The 22,991-nt window shown below is 50.7% G+C and overlaps 2 protein-coding genes across 5 annotated transcripts; both read right to left on the bottom strand.

The window, feature by feature from the left end:
• Positions 1-389: 389 nt before the first annotated feature.
• Positions 390-3,454, bottom strand: TM6SF2 (transmembrane 6 superfamily member 2). 2 transcript variants are annotated; one of them, XM_065652677.1, is made up of 10 exons: positions 3,363-3,454; positions 2,474-2,580; positions 2,263-2,360; positions 1,954-2,057; positions 1,751-1,833; positions 1,534-1,658; positions 1,336-1,437; positions 1,139-1,231; positions 944-1,063; positions 390-596 (listed from the first exon to the last, which is right to left on the bottom strand). In XM_065652677.1, exons 1-10 carry the CDS (start codon positions 3,452-3,454, stop codon positions 390-392), a joined length of 1,131 nt encoding a protein of 376 aa, XP_065508749.1. The 2 variants fall into 2 exon arrangements, with proteins under 2 accessions (XP_065508749.1, XP_065508750.1); XM_065652678.1 differs by having other exon boundaries at positions 2,474-2,577.
• A 1,914-nt stretch (positions 3,455-5,368) lies between these two features.
• SUGP1 (SURP and G-patch domain containing 1) lies at positions 5,369-22,811 on the bottom strand. 3 transcript variants are annotated; one of them, XM_065652735.1, is made up of 14 exons: positions 22,755-22,811; positions 22,298-22,469; positions 21,627-21,730; positions 20,967-21,194; positions 19,148-19,271; positions 18,511-18,614; positions 16,729-16,852; positions 14,811-15,319; positions 9,997-10,103; positions 9,175-9,352; positions 8,823-8,929; positions 7,872-8,017; positions 7,059-7,188; positions 5,369-6,518 (listed from the first exon to the last, which is right to left on the bottom strand). In XM_065652735.1, exons 1-14 carry the CDS (start codon positions 22,777-22,779, stop codon positions 6,492-6,494), a joined length of 2,085 nt encoding a protein of 694 aa, XP_065508807.1. In that variant the 5' UTR covers positions 22,780-22,811; the 3' UTR covers positions 5,369-6,491. The 3 variants fall into 3 exon arrangements, with proteins under 3 accessions (XP_065508807.1, XP_065508809.1, XP_065508810.1); XM_065652737.1 differs by having other exon boundaries at positions 19,148-19,259; XM_065652738.1 differs by lacking the exon at positions 22,755-22,811 and having other exon boundaries at positions 20,967-21,051; positions 22,298-22,388.
• Between the last annotated feature and the right edge of the window lie 180 nt (positions 22,812-22,991).

The raw sequence follows: 22,991 nt of genomic DNA, 5'->3' as shown, positions 1-22,991 counted from the left end.
ATCCCCGGCCAGAGCACGGACACAGGTTCAGAAGCCGTAACCTCTGTCCTTTATTTTGTAAACAATATTTTCCTGGCGCGGTCCCCGCTCCTGCATCCTTCCGGCGTGAGTGGGAGCGCTGGGGTGGGATGGGGCCCCCACAGCCCCCAGGGACCAGCCAGGAGGGGGATCTGGGCTTCCACAGCCCCTGCCAGCGAGACCTCCTGAGCGTGGGCTGCGGCGATGCCCCCGCAGAACACCCTAGGGTCCCCCCAGTGCACCCCGTGGCGGGGACCAGAGCATCCCTGGGGACAGCTCTGCCAGCCAGGTCCCCCCTCAGACTGCTCCGGCTGTTGCTGCAGCGGGAAGAGGGGGGACAGGCAGCAGCCCCCTGGGACGGGCAGGACACGTCACTGGCGTTTCTTGCCCAGGCGCAGGTTGGCAGGAGTGGCAGGCAGGAAGAACGCCGGGCAGCGCAGGCAGCGCAGGGCCAGCAGCTGGGGACCCAGCGCGTAGAGGATGTTGGTGAGGAGGAAGCTCCACCAGACATCTTCAGGGGTCTGGTAGGGGAAGGGCGTGCGGGAATGCAGCGAGGAGCCCACGTGGGAGAACTGCGCCTGGGGGGACACAGGGCAGGAGGTGACATGGTGGGATGGGGCAGTGATGGGCTGGCCCAGTGCAGCCCACCCGGCACCAAAGGGTGCTTGGCAGGAGCACACCCGGCGCATCCATCCTATCTATAGACCTCGCTCCAGCCTATTTCTGTCAAATTCATCCCCGGCTCCATTAAGATCCACTGAGGCCAAAGTAATTATCGGGCAGCGGCGGTGGGAACTGCTCCACATGCAGCTGCGGGTGCGGATCTGTCCTCCCAGCCCCGGCCCCCGCCTTGGGACAGAAACCCAGTGCCGGGGTCGCAGCGTGTCCCCCCGCAGCCAGGGAAGGGCAGTGGGGCAGCTCTCACCTGCGCCACGGCGCCGGCAAACACCAGGCTCCAGTCGGGCAGCCAGGAGCAGCCGGGCAGCACCAGCCCGTAGATGCAGAGGCAGAAAAAAGGGAGGACGTAGAACATGTAGATCAGCATCTGTGGGGGACACGGAGAGAGTCACCCCGTCCCCAGCGGCACAGGGGGCATCGGCCCCCCCTCGACCCCACTCACCTGCACTTTGGGGTAGGCAACAGGGTCGCGCAGGTACGGCTCATGCTGGTAGATGTAATTGAAGCAGGAATCGGCAGGACAGTCCAAAACCACCTGGGGATGCGGAGAGCGGAGGGGAGGGGGGCATGGGGCAGATGCACCCTCCCCAGGACCCCCGCAGCCCCTCCGGGACCGCCCTGTGGGGACCCAGCACTCACCATCCCCCTGAAGAAGGTGAAAGCAGCGGTGAGGAGCAGGACCAGGACCAGCCCCACGTCCTGGGGCCGCTGGTACAGGCGCTTGCGTTGCTCTTCTGCAACCTGGGAGAGAGAAAACACCATATTTTCAGCTCTGCACCCTCTGGTCCAGCCCTGGGATGGAGATAAGGCTCCCGCAGAGCCCCTGCCCCAGCTCACCTTCTCGGGGCTGAGGCACGGCAGGACCCGGGGCTGCTGGAACAGCCGCAGCCCAGCCCAGCCGGGGATGAGGACGTAGGGCAGGTTGAGCAGGAAGGACGGGCTGAGGTCGGAGCTGTATTTCCCTGGGGAAGGAGCAGATGGGGTTGGCACAGAGCAAACCCACTGGACGGATCAGGAGGGGCTGGATGCGGAGCCCCCCTCGGCACCCCCGTACCGATCAGGTTCCCAAGCAGGAAGACGACGATGCTCATCATCAGCGAGCCCAGCCAGAAGAGACCTAGGTTCCTGTAGCTCTTTCTGCAGAGACATTGGGATCAGACACCTCCGCCAGGCTCAGAGCTCCCCTCCACACAAAATCCAGGACCATTCCACCCCTACAAAACCCTCCGAGCTCTCCCCACCTCCGTCCCCGCTCACCTCTGCCCGATGGCTGCGATCATGGCGAGGTAGAGCCCGTAGTGGACGATGCCATCCCAGTAACAGATCATGATGCCGTGAGCCGTGCGCAGGTAGGGCTCGCCCTGCCCGGCCGGAGGACAGAGGATCATTTGGGGTAGGGGCAATTGCCTTCCCACACCCCTCCCCAGAGGATGCCCCAGGAGCTGGGGCTGCCCTGTGCGCGGTCCCTCTGCAGCACGAGCAGCTTCGGTGCTTGACCCTGGTGCGCGGCGCTGCTGGTTGCACGGCCGGGGTGTACGGGAGCCTGGCGGGGGGGTGAGATGGTACCTCTCGGACGTAGATCTCCATGAAGCCAGAAATGAAGCCATCCTCCTCCAGCGAGATGATCAAGTCGACGATGGAGGTGAAGGAGAACACCACGAACACTGCGGCAGAGCGAGCCGGCTCGGAGGGGGTCCCACGGCTCCCCCCCAAAATCCCAGCTCTCCACTCCCTGCCCCAGCCTGGGATCAATCCCCACGCCCCGGGGGGGACTCACCGCAGAAAAGGGGGTCCTGGAAGTGGCTCCCTTCGCTTACGAAGAAGATGATGGAGCAGAGGCCGATGAGCACCAGCAGCCCTGTCAGCATCAGCGCCAGCGGGCTGCTGCGGGACAGTGGGACGGGCTCAAACACCCTGGGCACAGCTGGACGGTGAACCCCCTTTTCCCCTGATCCAGGTCAAACCTCCTTTGCCCCCAATGATTTTGACAGGTCTCCACCAAAGGGGAGGGAATTGCCCAGAGCTGTGTCCCAGAGTTACGTCCCAACCCCAGAGCCATGTCCCAACGTCAGAGCCACGTCCTAGCCCCATGTCCCAACCCCAGAGCTGTGTCCCAGAGCCGTGTTCCAACCCCAGAGCTGTGTCCCAGCCCCATGTCCCAACCCCAGAACTGTGTCCCAGAGCCGTGTTCCAACCCCAGAGCCTGTCCCAGCCCCAGAGCCGTGTCCCAACATCAGAGCCATGTCCTAGCCCCATGTCCCAACCCCAGAGCTGTGTCCCAGAGCCATGTCCCAACCCAAGAGCTGTGTCCCAGCCCCATGTCCCAACCCCAGAGCTGTGTCCCAGAGCCGTGTCCCAACCCCAGAGTCATGTCCCAACATCAGAGCCGTGTCCCAGTCCCGTGTCCCAGCCCCATAACTGTGTCCCAGAGCTGTGTCCCAGCCCCAGAGCCGTGTCCCAGAACCATGTCCCAGAACCGTGTCCCAACCCCAGAGCCGTGTCCCAGAGCCATGTCCCAGAACCGTGTCCCAACCCCAGAGCCGTGTCCCAGAGCCATGTCCCAGAACCGTGTCCCAACCCCAGAGCCGTGTCCCAGAACCATGTCCCAGAACCGTGTCCCAGCCCCAGAGCCGTGTCCCAGCCCCAGATCCCGGCCCCACACTCACTCTGCCAGGGCGGTCGCACCATTGATGCCGAAGGCCACGGGGATGGCGAGGAGGGAAGGGGCGAGGGCGCCCGGCACGGCCGGGAGCTGCATCCCCGGCTCCGCACCGGAGCCCGTGGACTTTGGCCCTGCTGCCAGTGAACGGGCAGCGCCCTTAAAGCGCCAGAACCGGCCGGGAGGGAGCCGGGGGGGTCCAGGGTGCAGCCGAACATGTGTCTCCATACAAGGGGCTGTGTTGGTTTCTGCGCTCAAGGGCTGCGATGAGAAACGGCACCAAGAGCCGTGGGGAAGGATAAAACCACTCCAGAAGAGGCTTGGAAAGCTCAGGGACTGGGTTATTTTTTAAATTTTTTTTTCTTTAAATTCGTTCTGGAAACCTTAAGTGCTTAGAAGAGCCAAGAGGATACACCTCTTCAGATCTGTGAGGGGAAGAGAGAAGGAGCAGAGCACAAGAAAGCCAGCGCTTCATCCCTGCCTTTAATAATGAATCGAACGGCGCAGAGAACAGGAGTTCTGAGGTCTCTGCACCCAGCTGGGAGCCCAGCTTACCCTGATCTCCTCCTCTCACCCTCTTTGCTCAAACACAAGCATTTTCCTCCCCACCAGCCCACGCAGAGACCAGCCTCGGTGATCCAGAACTTCCATGGTTCTTAGGGACACGATTTAATGGTGGACAACGACCTTAAAGGTCTTTTCCAATCTAAACGATTCGATGATTCGAGTCCGCAGCCCCCCAACCTTTCCCTTTCCTCACAAGCCGTCACAAACGTGCCACTCTGTCACTCTTTTGCCCTCTTGCTTCACAGTCCGGGGGCTGAATTGGCCGCCCTGCACTTTGCCCCGGGCTTGTTCATCGTCCCTCGGTGCGGGAGGGACGGGGAACGCACCCCGAGTGCCTCGTCAGCACGGAGGCGGCGAGCAGCTCGTCACTGACCAGGAAAGGCTCGTTAGGCGGTGCCCGTTCAGCCTAATGAGAAGGGAGAGCAAGGGGGGGGTTCGGTCTCCAGGGCTGCGTAATGAGATGGGGCTTTGAGAAACCAGCCCCATTTGTACAGGGAGATGTACAAAAAGCAGTGTGACACCCCCCCAAAAAAAAAAAATGGGGGTGAAACCGGATAATCTGGGGTGACTTGTTGTGATTACACGGCACGTCCCCATGTCACGCTCGCCACAGGCCCTTGTGCTCAGCCCCCTGTGCGTTCACGCTGGGAATTTACTCTTTGATCCAAAAGAGTCCAACTTTGGTGACCTTCTGGGCACACGGCAGCCTGTTTGATTTGGTTTCTGAAGATTAAATCCCCATATTGTAGCTAAAGAAGGTGAGGAGGAGGAGGACTGAGTGTGCCTGCACGGGGAATAGTGCACAACTCCAGCGGCATCATAAAAACCAGAGCAGAGCACCGGGTGATGAACAGTTATCAAGAGAACGGGCTCAGGAAGGCCGCTGTGTCGAAATAAAGGAATAAACCAATTTTTGCCAGCACAACAACAACAAAGCGCACAGGGATCGCTGCGGTGTCAGATTAGCTTTAAAAACCCAACCGGCAACAGAAAAAACCTGCCCGCTCGCCGGCCTTCGGGGTCACGCTGCCACCAGGTCACTGCCAGTGCCAAAAGGATGTCACACCATGGATGTTTGGAATAAAAAGGCTCTGAAAAAAGGCTCCCCAGCAGCCTCAACCCCAGCAGCAACCTGGGCAGCCCCGCACTGCTCCCATCTCTGGAAATCCAGAAAAAGTTTGTGCCAAACAAAGAGAGAGCAGCACCACAAAGAAAATGCGCAGGGACAGGTGCCCTGACCCACCAGCAACGTGCGGTTGTCACAGCGACCTCAACCACTTGGTCCTGCTGAAGACCTGCCAGGTTTTTTTATCTTTATTTCCCAATTTTCCACAATTAGTCCACCTCAAGTGCAAGAGCCCCAGGTACAAGCTGCGTTGAGCGCACACCGAGTCTGGCAAGACCACGCGCTCCCCTCTGAATGAATCCCTACTGACTCTACTGGTTTAAATGTTTTTATTGAAAGCCAAGTGCTTGACTCCGTGTTAAGAAAAGTTAACAAAAGAGAATCACACGTCAAGTATTCAGACCAAGGGGAAACAAACGCAAAAGGAACCAAATCAACCAACCTCACTTTGTTTTTGTTAAGATGCTTGGAAGGAAAGAGATCTAGAGCAGTCTCACAGAATACAAAAACACACATAAGACTCTTCCCTCAAAAAAAATCAGTGATTAAACCTAAGGAACAAATGAGTTTTATTTTATTTACAGACTAAACGAATTTGTATTTGTAGAGGGGTTTCTTACGACAACAAAATCCCAATGGCCTTTGCTCAGCTGTGGTTGAAGGCTTGGTGCTTCATCGCCCAACTCCACAGAAAGTGTCCGCAAGTCTCTGTTTTTTCTGGGAAGCTGTGGGGGGGGGGAACTTAGTGTTCAAGAAACCACGAGGTGGTCACCTCTGAAGTGGAGTGAACTCGCCCTGCGCCCCTCAGCCCTCGCAGCCACGCACCGACCTGCGCCCCGGCTTCCCAAAACCACCAGGCACTGGGTTTGCAACGCCAGCTGAAGGTCAGACTAAACTCCTGGCTTTGTGACGGCATCGGGACACAGTTCTTCAGGGAACAAGAGCCTGACTCAACAATGGCCCCAGGTCAGAGATAGTCCTTTGTTGTGTTTGAAATTATTAAAAAAAAAAAAAAGAACAAAAAACTCTCCCCAGAACAGCACAAGCTGCGGGTCTGAACACCAGAGGATCTGACGGTGGGTAAAAAACACGCATTCCTGGTGACATGGCACTGAGCTAAACACAAACGGAGCCCCTGAACTACTCCTAGTGGTATCTTTGGTGTTATCCTTCCACTGTCCGCAGGGCAGCGTGTGAGATCTCCGTCCTCACCTGCTCTGCTCTCCCCGAATGCCACCCAGACCTTGGTATGACACGGGTGTCACGACACGGGTGGCACGACAGCGGCGGGTGGGCTCGCGGGCCTGTCTGCCGGGTGACCGACGGCACCGCGACCTCCGCGAGTTCGACAACATCGGCAAATAAGAGAATGATAATGCAGTTTCATAACATTTCACAGTAAAATTACAATTGTTTTGAAAATACGTTGTCCTGAAAACATTCTCAGTAGTAAGGTCGCCGTGGATTGTTCTGTGGGGAATAACAAGAGAAAATTAATCACAATTGCCGTCTTCACAGAACAATGAGCATCTGAGGTTAATTATCTGAGGAAGCCACTGAAACGTGACATTTCTGACAGTGAAACCTGAGGTTTCCCATCAAAAATTACAACTGTAGCTTTTTCTAGGTGTGCTGGCATGCTGAATGTAACAGGCGAATGCAAATTTACAAGCCTTTTGCAACCAGGAAAGCAATTATTCGAAATAAACCATGGACTCAGGGACAATCCATCCGCTTCCTTTGTGTGCGGAGTTTATACTTCGTATGTACCAGATAAAATGAAACTCAGGGGCTTTTGTATTAAATAAAGATCATAGCAAGGAAAACTGTGCATCCATGGGTGTTTTGGCAGTGATAATTTGATTTGGCACGAGAAGAGAATCAAAGGGAAACTCCAACAGCGTTTGCTGTCTCGGCTCAGCGCTGGAAATGCTCCTGCCCTGACGAGATACGCGCAGAAGCCGCCACGGATTTGTCAGCGTGTCTGCGCTGGTGTCGGTCCCACCTTACCAGGGGATTTGGTCGGAAGCGGTAGGCGAGCATCATCCGCTTACGGAACGCCTCGTACTCGTCATCCTCCTTGGTGAGCTCGGCGGGACGGTCGATGCCGAACCCAGCCCCGTCCACTGCGGTCGTGCCCCTATTTGGAAAGAGGGAACAAAGTCTCTGAAGTCAGCAGATGTCACCGGTCACTCACCAAGCGTTGTTATATACAAAGCGTGATCAAATCAGAAAATTTCTGTACAAATGAGTGACGTCAAGGCAGTTGCACGATCACACACAACGTGCTCTGATCGGGACTGCGACACTTTTCAAACGCGGGTCTGGCAGCAGCAAATATTGGTAATTGCCTTTCATCCCCAGAGCACCAGGGACTCGCTAGCAGGCACCAACCGCTTCCACGGCAAAAGGCATGTCCTTTAATACTTAAATAAATTTATGGCTTTAAAGACACGACTTAATCCTCACATGCCCTGGGAGAGGTGAGGTGCAGACAAGTGTTATCTTTATTTTATAGAAGGGGAAACCGTGGAGAAGGCACCTCCCAGAAGAAGGCAGCGAGGAAACTGCGATTCAAAAAATACTCTTGGCTGAGATCAGACCTCCTGTGTGAGATAAAGCAACAAGCCCAGGCCTTGGGGGGAGGGAACCCCAAAGAAATCAGAAAGAATTTTTCTCCTTTGCTGCGAGAATTTCATATTCTGTTCAAGTGATGAATTACTGCCACATTCACTGCAGCTGCTTCCAGTCGGCCAGGGCAGGAGCATCAATTACCAGCCCAAGAGGAAAGGAGTAAATCAATAGTAGGAGAACTCTGCTTACTTGCTCACTGGGTTTTTAATCCCCTGTCCATCTGAGCCAAGTCCCTCGCCTTCCTTCCAGCCCATCTTCATTAGCATTTGGTAACCGATGTTTTCCACAGTCAGTTTGAACTCTTTGTATTCGGAATAATCTGGCTCACGTCCTTCCTGCAGAGACACAAAAGGCAGCGTTGGTTATTTTTCATACGCACCTATCTTTGTGGGTCAAATGAGTGAAAAAACAGCTCCAGCTACTCCAAGTTCGGGTGGTTCTGGCAAACAATTAATAACTAGCACAATTTCTTGCGATTCCATTTCAGCAACACCACTGAGAAGCGAATGGGTAAATGATAAAGCGTCGCACTGGCCTATAACATAATCTGCAAGAAGCAGGGAATGCTACTGCGAGATTAGTTGAGAAATATTCAGCTCATGAATTTAAGGTTGCTCACTGGATCAAGCTTCAGATACAGCTTTAAGCCAGGAACTCCAGGGAACATCAGACCCCAGTCTGGTTCCATGAAAACATTATGAGGGATGTGCCAGCACCAAGAAGTTCTACAGTTTGGGAAGAATTGGCAGGTACTGAAGTGCTTTGCATAAGCTTTTTGTAGGCTTTATATTTTCACTTTACTGCAATCGTCTGGATAAATATTCAAATTTTCCTTGCTTGGCATCAGCAACCACTTCCATTAAACCGGAACAACCAGTGGGTTGTCTGAGGCCTGCCTATAATTCCAGCTAACCCCCAAATACAGCCCCAATAGTCTCTTCTCTAATTTGCTACAGTTGCTTTTCTGCAAAAAGCAAAAAACCGAACCCCTTGTTTCCTCCAGAAGTCACAGAGCACCCCAAGCTGCAAGGCAGCCAAATGCTGTGACAAAGGGCTGAGCATGCCCGAGATCTCTCCCTCGCTGCTACAGGAGCAGATGGAGGCATCGCCACCACCCCACGAAGTCTCTGCTATTTTCACCTTCAATGCCTTGAACGTCTCCATGAATTTCTCCAGCTCGTCAGGTGGAAGAAAGTCTCCGATGAAATGTTTCCCCCTGCCCATCTGGGTCAGCTGCTCAGCCCACTCTGCCCAAGACACAGAGGAGAGAAAACGGCAATAACGCGGCGTTCTTTGACTTCGAATTTTAGCGGGTTTGTGAAGCATAAAGCTCACAGCAACAGAGCGTTATTATCTCTGCCCAACAGGCAGGGAAGCCACAGCACAGCCCAGTGACAAGTGACCCAAACCAACACCGTGATCTTGACATCTCCCTCCGGAGACCTTTGTGCAACTGCAGAACGAAACGTTTGCGCAGCAGCTCCCCACGCACCTCGCGTCTTGTCCATCTCCATGCGGCGAAGCTGGTGCTCCCATGTTCCCAGCTCGCTGTCCACCTCCTCGTCGCTGTCGTAGCCGTGTTGGTGCTGCTGGATCGCCTTTTCCCACATCATCTGCATCTCCTGCATGGCTTGCTTGTGCTTCATGATCATGTCGTACATCTGCTGCATCTAAGAGAAGAGATGCGACAGCACGGTCAATAAGACAACGCGTTCACGGGCAGCAGCGTGACACAGACACAGAATTCTGCAGCAGAGCCCGCACCCGCACAGAACACGGGTTCTGACAACAAATCCCAAAAGGCTGCGGCTTGATCTGATCCGCTCGCTCTTCAGATGAAATAGGAGCATTATGTGCTGGTTCCTCTGACAGAGGCACCTGGATATTAGCGCTGAGGGCTGCTGCCATCTGATCGTCCCCACAAAGTTCAAACATCGCCCTTGCATTCCAGCAAAAGCCAATTCTGCTCTTATTCCCCCAAAGCTTGCGAGGAGCCACTCGCCTTCTCCCTGACTGCTGAAGCAAAACACAAGCAGCTGCAGATGTGACACAACAGACCTTTTAGATTTGGGTTTTTAGTTTGGTAGGACAACTGGCTGGTTGAATTCGTATTCCCCAAAGTCCTCTGCTATTTCTGCTGACTGCAGCATCACACGGTTCTTTAGGCATTCAGCACAAATCTTACAGATTTATTTGTGGGTCGCTGGGGAAGCTTCTTTGCTACCCCCAGCTCCATTTTCCCACCTCACCCAGCCACACTGCAACGCAATACACTGGTAAACAAATGAATTTGGAAATAATTTCAGGGAATTACCTCCTGCTGCTCCTTCAGCTGTTTCTTCTGGGCTTCGGAGAGCTCCGTCACACCCACCAAACCAACCGGTTTCCCTTTGTCATAACCAAGACCCTTGAGGTCCTGAACTGTAACAAGCACACGTTAAAAGACACTCAACAATCTGAGGCGGCTGTTGAAACCAGTGAAACCATCACTCAAGATCCCCACGTGAAGTTTTACACTCATTTCACGGTTCCAGCATTGAGACACTTCACTGAAGAACAACCACCCGGTTGGATTTAGGACGGAGGGGCGGGGAAGGCAGCGGGTCGCACATCCCTCACCAGCTCTGAGTATTCCCTCACCTCGCTCCAAGGCTCTGCCCACGTTTGCAGATATTTCCCATCCTCGGAGGTCACAACACGCAGCAATGCTTTAAAAATCATTCCTCCTTAAGATTAATTCTCCTCGTGTAGCCCAGCCATTGCAAAGAGTGACGCTTAATTATTCAGAGTTGAGTCACAGGCAGATCGGAGCCTGTCAGCATATTGTCCAATCTGCGCACGTAAGTGGCTGCTGATGACTATGTAAACAGCAACTTCATTCAAAATGAAAAGCAAATGACCACATTAGAATAAAGACACGAGCATTATGCTGCTTTTGGAAGTCGCTGCTCCCCAAGGAGATTTTAGTTTCTAATCTACAGGCTCAAGAAGAGCGTTGCCAGCGATATTGCCCCTGCTTTCAAAGAGGGGGCATTTTAAGTCTCTGCTTGACGGTCCCATTGATGAATCCTCCTGTTCCTGCAGCATCCCCTTTTGGAAGCTCCTCCTTTGGAATGATTTTGGCTGTTGTATCAGATAAGCCCTAAAATTAGATATTAACATTATCTGGGCAGGGTACCTACTGATGTAAAACGACCATACAGCACTCTGAGTTCAAAGGGCAACTGAAAGGAAAGAGAGAAGGGAGGAAAAAACCAAAAGGAAGCCTATTTGTAATTGCTGCACCATGGAAGAGTAATAGAAACACTGCTGGGGCTGCAAAAAACAGATTTATAATGGAGATTGCCTTGCAAACTTGGTTCTTATATATCTAAGAGGGCTGGCAGCTCCCCTCTAAAGCACCTCAGAGCCAAGCGCCCAAGAGTTAAATATTTAAGGGATTAAAAGAAGACACACAACCACATTTGAAAGCGCGTTGCATTTTTCAATACGAGGAAAAGGATTTCTTCCTAATGACTGCAAAAACCTCCATTGGAATGTAAGCCCGGAGTACAGTTAAATGATGCTTCATTAATTATTCATTATCTATTAATTATGAAGCCCGATAATAATGGGATCATTGTTCATGACACCAAATGTCTACACAGGATGCTAATTAGGCCCCAGGGGTTGTCGTCTCCCTTTCCCTGATCTGCACTTGGGGCAATTGATCTGCGCGCTCTTCTCTCCCCTCCTTTCCACGTGTTCTGGCCAAGCTGGCAGGATTGGGAAGCAGTTTCCACAGCTCCAGCCTCCCGAGGAGAGGAGAAACCAGCACATCCACCCCTCCTCGCGCAGCTCCAGGAGTCAGCTCTGCAGGAATTATGTAAAACACTGCAAGGGGTTTGCCACGAGGAGGGAGGCGAGAAGCTAAGCCTGGTGCTGGGATATGCAAAAAATAAGAGCAAATAGAAAAACAAAGCTATTTATTGTTGATAAACAGCCTAATTTCTGTCTCAAGAGAGCACCGAGATTTGGAAACAGTTTTAACAAACATACTACACCTAGTTCATGTAAAGAAGAATCTGGCCCCAAATGTGACGTGAGACAGGGGCACTTCAGCATCAGCCCCTGTCGGGGATTCACCTCCTGTCTCGGGGCATGTGAAACCTTCCTCTGATAGCACCGAGGAAGACTCTGCCCTTCACGGAGGTCGGCAGCTCTCTGGCTTAGTTGGGAATTGCATAAACGCTCAGGCTAAGAGCCAGGCGCGGCTCCAGAGGCCCCGCGAGCTGGTGACTTGCCAGCATATATAACCACCATAAAGGAGAAAGGTGAGACCGCAGCATCTTCTTTTACTCCCCAGAAAGCATCTGCCGCCGCTCCTCCTTGTGCTAAAACTGCATCTGGTTTTTGTCGGACCGCGCCGGTCCCTTGCAGGCTTTATGCTGAGAGATGCTGAAAATCGCTGCGGAAATTCAGCTCTGGGAGATATTTCTGTGGGCTTGGCCCAAAGTGTCACAATACAGGTGAAGTTGACAGAAAAAGCAAAGCTCCACCCCAAGTCCACTTCAGAAGATAGAAGATTCTATTTGTAAATAAGATCAGTCAACAAATTTGCATAAAAATAGATAAGATTTTTAAGTTCCTTGCACCAGTCTAGTACGAGGCAAACGCTGTGCAAAAGACAAGGAGTTGCTTCTCAGTCTCACGTTCAGGAAACCTGGGAAAAATATTTTTTTTTTTCCCTTGAATGACATCAGCTTTGCCTACAGGGTGAATGGTGCAGTCTGTCTGCAGCATTGGCAGAGGAATACCTGACGGTTCAGCCCTTTCCCACATCCCGAAGAGGAGCTCATTACAAGAGAAGTGAATGTCCTTTAAGGACAGCGGAAGAAATCCTGATACAGAACTGCTTAGGTTCTTTTGGTTCATAGTCTGAAGATCTCACTCAGTTAAAACTAATTAGCTCCAAACCAATCCAATATGAGGTTTCAGAAAATTCTAATGACAGCCTGTAATTTCCCATTAGTCCACAGAGTTCACTAATCACAATATCTCTGTTCTGTTCAGCTTTTCAGATGTGTGAGTCCCTGCAGTACATATGCAGTTAAATGCTTCAATATCAATACGTTTAAGAGGAATCTTGTTTCTGCCCAAAAGGGCAACACTTTCTCCTCTCCACAATACTGATTTATTTCTAAGAGTAGACAGGAAAAAAACCAGAACACTCCTCCACTAATTCCAAACCAATTGCTAAGGATAAAGGACTAAGACGTTGATATTTAGGTACCAAATCATACTGTGCAACTCTAACATTCCCCAGGACCAGGGCTATAATTCAGAAAGCCCTTCACCTGTCAGGCTGAAGATGTTAATTCTACAAAGGGATAAGTCCATCTGAAAAAAAAGAAAAAATAAATCCTTCCCCCTGCAGAGCATTAACAGCGTATTAACGGTTGATTTGTTATGCCTGGCAAATTATTTGCTGTCCTTTCTTCTACTCGACACACAGCCCTGCAGAAAGTGAGTGTGAACGCAGGGAGCACATCCCCGTCTCATTAAGGGGAGGCTAAACGAGCCAGGGGAGGTTTCAGCAGGAAACATGCTGGAATGAGCACGCGGAGCCCCTCGCAGCCACCCCACTGCAGCGGGAGGCACTCAGACGGAATCTGACGCTCGTTTTGATGGCGCCTGCCCAGCTTCATCATTGAAGCTTCATTAGTGGCTGCAAGAAAAAAAAATATTACTCTAGAGGTACCAAATCTGGACTTTTGCATCTGATTTCTGCCTTACTCCGAGCAGCAATTCAAGGTCAAAGGAATAAGCCATCCGGGTTGGTATCTTGTCCTGGATAGCCAAGACTTCTGTGATCAGAAGACAGAATTACACAGGAACTTCTCTTCATCTACATTTGAAGTGCTGGATTAGGAGACAAGAGTCTTTCCTTCCTTCCTTCCTGACCTCTGCAGAACCAACAGACACATACAGCCAACCTACATCTTAGCCAAGCCTAACAATCAAAGCTATTAATTAATGGCTGAGCAATTATCTCCTCTAAAACCCAGCCAAAGCAGAAGACTCACGGATTTGCTGGAGCCATGAATTGTACGGGCTGACCATGTGTTGAGAATTAGCTGTGGTCTCACCCCGCAACTCAGAAAACGGTCGCTTGTTTTCTGTGACTTGTGCCACTTCATCTGTTCTGCCACTGGTTTTTGAAAAACGTCCTTATTGAGACAGGTATTTATCACTTTTCCTGTGACTCCAGCCTCATACTATTAATCCTCTCAGTTTGCCAACACCAACTGCCTTATCTTGTGTCTTCTCTTCATCCTTTCCGCATTCTTTCCCCAAACCACACTAACCGGGCAAAGGATTCCAAGATGCCACCTGAAACATCTGCATTCATCTGTTGTCCTCGAGTGACTTCATTTTTCTCTGCATCTCTAACTGCCTCGCCTAATTACTGATCTGCACGTGCACAGAGCTCAGCCTCCAAAAGCTCAGCCTCCGAGAGCTCACCAGAAGTGCCTCGACTGGAAGAATTATCTTCCACCACTCGAAGAGAACTGCACCCCGGGGTGAACATGGCAGGTGAAGTAACAGGAGCACAAGCACAAGGACTGTGAACCCCGACTGCAATCAAATGAACCGAAATGGGTATAAATTGGAACTGGAAGTTATAATTCCAGTGCTTGGGGAACAGCTATTCCCATTTAGCCTTCTGATCGGTTAGTGAGATGGAAGTGCTGCCCAGGGACTTATCCCACCATGAGGAATAAGCACAGTTCAGCCTTTGATATTTGTTTTCTGACAGACTCTCTTCCTGAAGTGAAATAGCCCTAAAGAGTGTAGAGGCTGAGGCTGTAATGAGCTATAGCACAGCAGGGTTTTACAGAGAGCTGGAGAACGATAAGATCCAATCCCTGGTGTCAGGGAGATAAAGTGGTTTATCTGGGTTTCCACACAGGGGAGAGTTCACTGCTGGATGCAGCTGGCAGATGGGGGCTGGCAACCAAGGCGATTACAACCAGAGATAAGACTCGCTGGGTTTTCCGTTTACAAGGCTGGCTGTGCAAAGGCAGAATGCAACCCCCAGGAAAAAAAACCCAACAGTTACTCAACATAATATACAGACCCACTAACCTGAAAGAGGGGTGGGAGAATCCAGCTGTTGGATGAGCTGTGGGAGGGGTAATTCAACCTTGTCCTCCTCCGGCCCCCACCTGCTCTTCCGCTTCTTTTTAGTAGTGCCCGGAGCAGCCGCCGTGGTAGTTGCGGCAGCCGTAGTTGTAGCTGCCTGGTTGGGTGGAGTCGTAGAGGACGACGGGGAAGGTGAGGGCAGGGGCGAGGGGACAGGCAAGGGGACGGGCAGGGGCAAGGGCGAGGGAATGGGCAAGGGCAGGGGCGAGGGGACGGGCAGGGGCAGAGGGGAGGGAATGGGCAAGGGCAGGGGCAGAGGCAAAGGTGAGGGCAGGGGCAGAGGCAAAGGTGGTAAACACAGAGGTGACGGTGACGCCTCGGGACTGGTCTTCCTCTTCAGACTGGGCTCTACAGGCACGGGGGCACACACGGTGCTGCTTTTGGCCTTGCGGAACTCCTCCAGTTTGTGCCGGTAATACTTGTAGCCTTTGCTGCTTGGCTCATATAAAAACCTATAAGAAGAAAAAAAAAAAAGGAAAAAGTTTAGCAGTACTGGTGACATACAGGGGTTGGATACAGCATAGGTTGGTCAGGGCTGTTCTGTCCCACGATGCTCTTGAACAAAACCCCTTCCCACACGCTTCCCTGCTCTCCAGCACCATCCCGTGTGTACAAGCGCACAACGCAGGGCTCCGCGTGCTCCTGCAAGGGAGTTTGGCATCAGGAAGCGTGTTTTGCCCATTCATGAGCAAACCACAGCTATTTTTGGTGCCAAATAAACACATGGTACCAAGAAGGATCATGTTACTTTTGTAGAAACGCGAGGTCCTCCCCCAGAATTCGCCTGCCTTCCAAAACACGTTTGGAAAAACCACAAGGGCTGCACAACATGTCGGGGTTCAGTTCGCAGAAGAAAACAAACGTTCAGGTCTTACCACCGGGAACGCCAAACCGCTGCCTAAAGAAACTGCTCCCAAGCTCTCTATTCAAACCAGAAGCATTGACATCACTAGTTTGCTTAATTACACCATGACTCCTCCTTCTGTTCCCTCATACACAAAAAACCATCACTGTATTTGCTACCACTGCCAGAAAAAAGGCATCTCTAAATAAAACAAAACTCCTTAGTCTCTATGGCAAACCCGAAGAAATCCTAACAGAGGAGACAGTGTTTAACTCGACCGTGCCCCAGTGGGAGCACAGCGGGGTTTTAAAGTAAATAACGAAGCAGCTCAGGTATTAGCACGTGTCCAATGTACTTCAAAACACAAGGGGAGCACCCCAGAGGGCCAAAGACAGCAAATAAAATACCAAAATACCAGCAGCAAAATAAGGCTTGTGGAGCCACCACTTCACTTCCAGAGAACGCACCAAATTGTTTGTAAGAGCAGAAAAATGTAACAGAGATGAGACCAAAGGGAAGCATTAAACAGCTGTCAGTGAGCACCAGAAAGAACAATTCACATCTAAAAGGCTGAAAAAGATATTTGAAAGGGAGACCTAATGGTGCAGGAGGGCTACCTGCATGTTACTGAGGATGCTGTGTAAAGAGCAACCTGGAAAATTAATTGGACGGCAGTGGTGTGAGCGGTGGATGGGGGCCCACACCAGAACACAGCTACAGGGAGAAGTCTAAACGTTGGAATTCTACCAGTACCTCGCAACAGCAGGTGAGGAGGGCTGGAAATCACAAATTGATTTTGGGGGAAGGAAATCAATCCCTCTCTCTCTCTCTCTCTCTGTGCCTTTCTTTAAGCCATGAAGCTCAAGAATATAAAAGTCTCGGTGCTATATAAATGCACCGTCCTTGTAACTTCAGACTTGGCAGAAGCTTGGCTATTATTTCCCCTTAAAAAAAAAAACCCCAAAAGACCCATCCGAGTGCCCCCACATCCCACCCAGCAGCAGGTTTGTGCCTTACCTGAAAGCAGGGTTCTCTCGGTTGTTGTGCATGGCAATTGCTTCCACCTCGGGACCCCCGTCCGCTATGAACCGGGCCAGCGCCTCAGCCGAGCTCTTTGTCTCTTCGTCGTCTGGGGGTGAAACTTTAAGCAGGCTGTCAGTACTGGGCCCAACTCACCCAAGCAACAGTCAAAGCCTATCTGTTCTAAGAACCCCAAGAGCAGAATAAGGGCAAAAGGTCGAGTTTAATTTTTAGAAATATCACACAGGAACAGTCATAAGAGTTTATATCACAAAAAAAACCCCCCACTATATCACGTAAGGTTGTACAACAGCTTTGTAAGCAGAGGAGCGGCCGTTCGCACATCAGCTTCCTCTGGGCCAGGAGCGAGATGAGAGCAGATTAACAGACAAACCAGCTTTTGTATGCAAAGAGAGACGCTTGTTTCTCTCTACTGTTTCTTCCCCATGTCAGGTGCTTTTTCATAGGGTTATTTCTCAGCACTCTCAATTATCTGTGGTTAAAGACTTTGCCACTGAAGCCCTCGGGAGGGACGGGAAGGCCTCAGAAAAAGTGGCAAATTCATAACACACCAAAATCCCATTTGTACCTACTGTCACTACACACCTCCCGGCCGTTTTGGGGGAGGGTTGTACAGGGGAAATTCTCTGGGGAACAGTCCCAATCCTCACCTGGAAGAGGTGGCTTTAGATCAAAGGCACAGACAAGGCTCTGATCATTAATATTTCAACATTTGATGTTTATAAGGAGCCAGGCAAATACATTATTTAGCCACGACAGCCTTATATGCCATTTGCTACCTGCACAGTACCAGTGCCAGTACTCCAGCATGCTGGCACAGGACCAGGAGGCAGAAGACATGATTTTTTTAAGCCACGGACAAGTCATAACCTTTCCTTGCTTCAGTATTCCACACCTGTAAAGTATGGATAATGCTGCTTAGCTTCCAAACTGCTGTATCAGTCAGTTGATATTGGTAACGAGCTCTTTCAGCCTACAATCTATTAAACCACGATTTGTTTGAGCTGTTAACTCCATCAGCATGATGGCTAAATTGCATTAAGACTCCTTTCCACAGCAAAGGAAGGTGACACGGAGAGGCTGAGGGATGCGCCAGGGCCACAGGGCTCTGAAATGGAGCCTGGCCCACACACCGCGCTTCACCCACATGATAATTTCTGTCTCTTAACACAGTTACCGAGATTCCACGGCCCACATCACCCATCTGGTGGCAGATGACCCACTTCTGCTGTTTTCCCACCTGAAAACAGAGTCCCTTATTTGCGAGGATTTACGTCCCAAGCGAAAAATAAAAGCTTCAGGTAGGGAAACGGCAGCAGAAATGAGCATTGTGTTCAACAAAAAAACCCAACCATTTTCATTGATAACAAACCAAATAAGAGTATCTCAGAAAAAGCACTTTTCCTAAATGCATTTTCAGGGCTGAAACACTTTGCAGAACATACACAATGGAAAATCACTCTAGTTCACTTTAAGGATTTTGGAGAAACACAAGAAAAATCTCTTTCAAGAGCCCTTTACGGTACAACCCGCTGTGGGCTTGGGAAACAACCATTTTGGCACAAGAGTTTGATGCCATCACGGTGACGTTCGATCACCATCTCCTTCCAGTTTGAAATTTTATTTAGAGCCACCAGATTAACAGCCAAATATCCACTCCAGCTGCATCCAGAACAGACCTAACAAGCTGTTACAGAGAGTGAAGAAATCAAATTTAATTTGGGCAATTCATATTCTCCAGATCTCAGTCTTAATTACCTTTCTGAGAAGAGGATGCCTGAGAACTCTGATTCTCTTTTCTTATCTCTGCCACTTTCTTTCTGTAGTAAAGGAATTCTCTGCTGTTCTTATCATGCAAAAACCTAGGGTGGAGATGGAGGGAAAAGGGGCAAAAAATATGCATAAGCAACAACTATACACAAACATTGATACTTTGGGATAGAAACAGCTCAAAACAAAAAAACCCAAAATAGACAGATTACTCAGAATGCACTTAAAAAGTGGATTACAAAGTCTTCAGCGTGTATAAACACACGGAGCTTTAATCTAAGGACTTGCATGCAGGTTTTTTGCATCAGTTGAAGGGAAATAAATGAGTCTCTTGTGATGTGGGAGGGAACCCTCTGTCCATGAGAGAGGAGATGGAACCAGTCCCGAGATCCAGACCAGTATTGCCAGATGTTGGCCAGGCAGCCAGACCCCCCCAGGCTGCATTTCCCACCTCAGCACCACCACAGAACCACTTTCCCCCTCAGTTTCCCCAACTATAAACCAATGACTCGTAACAAAGCTCAAACAATAACGAAACCAAAAACGATACACACAAATTTGACGTTTTTCTCCTACAAAGAGACACCGTTCAGCTTTGGAGGACAAGAATTATTGCCGCACTTACGAAAAAGCAGGGTTATCCTTGTAGTCTTCCATAGCGACCTTCTCTAACTCGGGTCCCCCTTCCGCCACGAACCTAGCCAGCTTTTCCACCACCTGCCGGGTCTCCGCATCCTCTGGGGGTAAAACTTTAAGCAGGCTGTCAGTACTGGGGTTCAACTCACACACCAAACAGGCAACAGGCACATTACTTCTAAGAACCACGGTGGCAGACAAAAGTAGAAGGGGAATGGGAAGAAAAAGGATGAAATGGGGGATCCGGTTGGACACAGCTGTACAAATTACAATCCCTAGCTCAGCCCCTGCACTCCCCTAGCAGGAAATTAATGTTTTGTCTCGATTTTTCCCCCCAAGGACAAGCCGAAGGTTTGGATCACTACAGTTTAGGGTGCAACTTCAATTTGCTTCTGAGAATTCTACTCCATACAAAACCCACGATGGGGAAAAACAGCAATTTGGTTTTCACAACCACGTCGCTCACTAAACGTTACAGATTCCAGCACCCAGATTGTGGAGCTGGAGCATTTCGTTCTCCCCACCAGCACGTGCCCGTGTCCCAGCTCTCGCTTACAGGGAATCCCGCCAGAGACAAGAGCTCCATCTCTGATAAACTACATTTTGGCTTCTGTGCCGAGAAAGGAACCCACTAACCCTGACAGCAAAGGCAGGACACGTTTAACTGTCAATAAACATAGGCATTTGTCTAGACAAGAATATTTTGGGTCTGCACCCAGAAGCACAGTTGCCCATACTGATCCAGACTAGATTCGAACCCACCATCTGTAAACTGAGGATCCATATTTTATTTAAACTAAAGATCTTTGCTCTCTGCAGCTATTTCTCACGTTCCTGCAGCAAATTTCACCCTTAAGTTCAGACGGGCTAAGATTATGCTTTTCTAAATCCCACCAGAAATAGCTAGACATGGTTTAATAAACATATAATGAAATAGATTACGACACAAAGCTTAGTGTGACTTATTTAGCAACTCAAATCTAATTTTATACTTGATTAAAATGCACGCATGAAATTCAGATTATGAGGCATATCTGCCTTCTGGCTTCCTCGCCCAGGTTACCCCCAGAAACTTGGTTCTCTAAGTGCTGCAATATTCGTTGTTGGTTTTCTACCCCACTTAAAGCAGTCAGGACCTAGAGATGAGACTCTCTAATGAAACTTTGATTTTTACCTAGTCATAGTTCCATGTCTGACATGTCGTCTTACTTATTAACACATACAATTTTTCCCCCTACACAGCCACTCCCAAACTGAGGGGTTTTCATTTTCTATCATTTAAAAACTTAAAATTGCATTTTAAATACAAGCATTATATCTGTTTTCTAGAGAACCCAGCACTGGGCATAACACATTTCAATTGTACAAAAGCAGAATTCTTATGATTGACGAACAGTCAAGCTCCATTAAGAGCAGAACATACTTCTCTACAGATTATTTTCCACAGAGACTTATCAAGCACTCGCCTTGATAACTCAAAAAAACAAATCGCCCCAGGCACAAACCAGACCTGGTCTAACTATGGCGAGCGACTCATCCCATATCGAACAGGATTCAGATCTCGGCTTTTCTGCTGAAGCCGGAGTTGGATTCACCAGCATCGACTGGTGTCATTTATATTTCATAACGCAGAAGTTTGCACACAGGAGCTGTGCTCAGAATAGCAATTCACAACATAAGAATAAAAAAACCCAACCCTCCAACAGGGAAAAGTATTGAAAGAATCCTGATCCCACACTCATCTCCTATAAGTAGGGCGGGTGAACCTGCGTCCCAAACCAAACAACGTAGCACAAGGCATCATTTACCTTTAATTTCCAACCACTGCTCATAATCTTCCTCCTCATCTTCATCTGGCGACTGAAACACGCTGAGGCGGTTAACGACCGGGCTCTGTTTGGAATGGGAGTAGTTCTTCGCTTGGTGCAACATGCTGCTCAGGACCTGCCCGGGCCGCTTCCCAAACAGCAGCGGTTTCTTCCCAACGTGCGGTGCAGAAGCGTTTGCCGAGTTATTAGTAGAACTTGGGGGAGTTTCTTAGGAAAGAACGAGGGGAAAATAATTCCTGTGCATTTGTACTGTTTCAATCTCAGCAGGTTAAGAGCAACTCAGGCAGAAACGCAGCTGCAAAAGGTCGTTATTTTCAGCGCAAGTTAAAGACGCTGACTGGTAAAAGCTACATAATGAAATGAAAGTTGTGATGGTTTTTCTACAATGCAAGATTCAAGCTAGAAGAGAGATGCTTGTCTTTACAGCACCTATAGAGGGAAAGAGGGCAAACGTCCCTATTGCACCTCGAGGAAAGACTTTAAACCAAATTTAAATGGGTCATTGCTGCTTTAGAACTTACTGGTACTGGTCACAGCTCATAGTACGGTTTCTATAGTGAACACACGCGGGGGCAGCTCACACAAAGCTGGTAACCCCAGGAGAAGGAAGGGCCTCCTGCTGCTCAGAAGTTGACCTACCAGTACTTGACTTTTCCTTCTGCAGCTTGAGAAACTGCTGGAGGAAACTGCCATCGTTAACAAACTTGTTGGAAACACAGGCTTCGCCATCAGTACCGTCATCTCTGAACAGAAAAAGAAAAGCAGGTGATGGCACTCCTCATCCCCCCCCAGCGCCCCTCACGTACTTTTATTTTGAACAGAAAACCAGACAAACGCTAACGACTATTAATTTCGCTCAGCTCGTGTTGAGAACACACCTTTTCCAAAGCACAAGAACCATTCAGTTTGCTACAGTTTGCTAACAGCATTTACCCACATTCTGCACCTCGCTCCTCTACTCCCTGCTTCCAAGAACCCCAGGCAAGCATTTAACTGGAGAATTCTGTTAACTCTTAGGAGCCACAATTATTAAAAAAAAAACCAAACAGGAATCAGAAAGTGTAACAATACCCTGTTAAAAAAATGATTACTGCTAGCACACATCTGTTCTCGCTAGCATCCGAAAAAGCTGCCTAGATCAATTAAAGTGCAAATATCCTATTCTAACCTTACTCAATTATCAATTTGAACTTTCTCAGTGTTTGCCTCCAAGCAGAAGAGCCTTGTAAAACCCATCAGCTTTATTCAACAAACATTCCTGCCTTCTGTCAGTGAAGCTCCCACCTAAAAGCACCATAATTCGCACGTACTCTCCGAACAGAGGTAGCTGCTGTATGCTCAGGTAATTCTGCCTCGCTTGCTGCTCCAGCCGGGCCTCGATTTCTCTTTTTTTCTGCGCTATCAGCTCCTCTTGGTGCAGAATATTCACGTTCGTCTTGGCCGATTTCGACTGCGCGACCCCGAACCACCGGCTCGCCTTCCCTGAGCGGGGGAAACGGGGGATGAAAATCAACGCTGGGGGCTCCCCGAACCACCGGGGGACGGCGCCACGGCCCTGCCCGGTGCACACGCAGCCCCGGCCCCGGCTCCCACCGGCGGGTCGCTGCCCACGCAGCGCCGGGGAGGCCGCCGGGCCCGCTGCGCCGCCGCCACCCCCGTACGGCAGCCGGCCGCCGGGCCGCAGGACCCGGGGCGGGCCGGGGAGGGGGCGGCGGGGCCGGGGGGCGCGGCGGGAGGGAGCCGGGGGAGCGGCGGGACCGGCTGTACCTGGCGCATCCCTGGGGTTGTCCATTTTGGAGCTCCCGTCCCACAATGCCCCGCGGCGGGCGGGGCGGGCGGGACGAGGCGGCGCTGCCGCAAAGGCCTCTGGGAGATGTAGTCCCTCGGAGACCTCCGCCTCCCTCCCCGCGCCTCCCGCCGCGGCGAGGCAGGACGGAGGGGCCAACCGGCTGTCCGCGGGGACCGGCGAAGCCGCCGCGCTCCTTCCCCACCCCACACCGGGCA

This window comes from Caloenas nicobarica, chromosome 27 (assembly GCF_036013445.1).
Source record: "Caloenas nicobarica isolate bCalNic1 chromosome 27, bCalNic1.hap1, whole genome shotgun sequence".
In the NCBI taxonomy this organism is placed as follows: Eukaryota; Metazoa; Chordata; class Aves; order Columbiformes; family Columbidae; genus Caloenas; species Caloenas nicobarica.
Note: the sequence above shows the minus strand (reverse complement) of the source record. Positions and strands in the feature narration are given on the sequence as shown.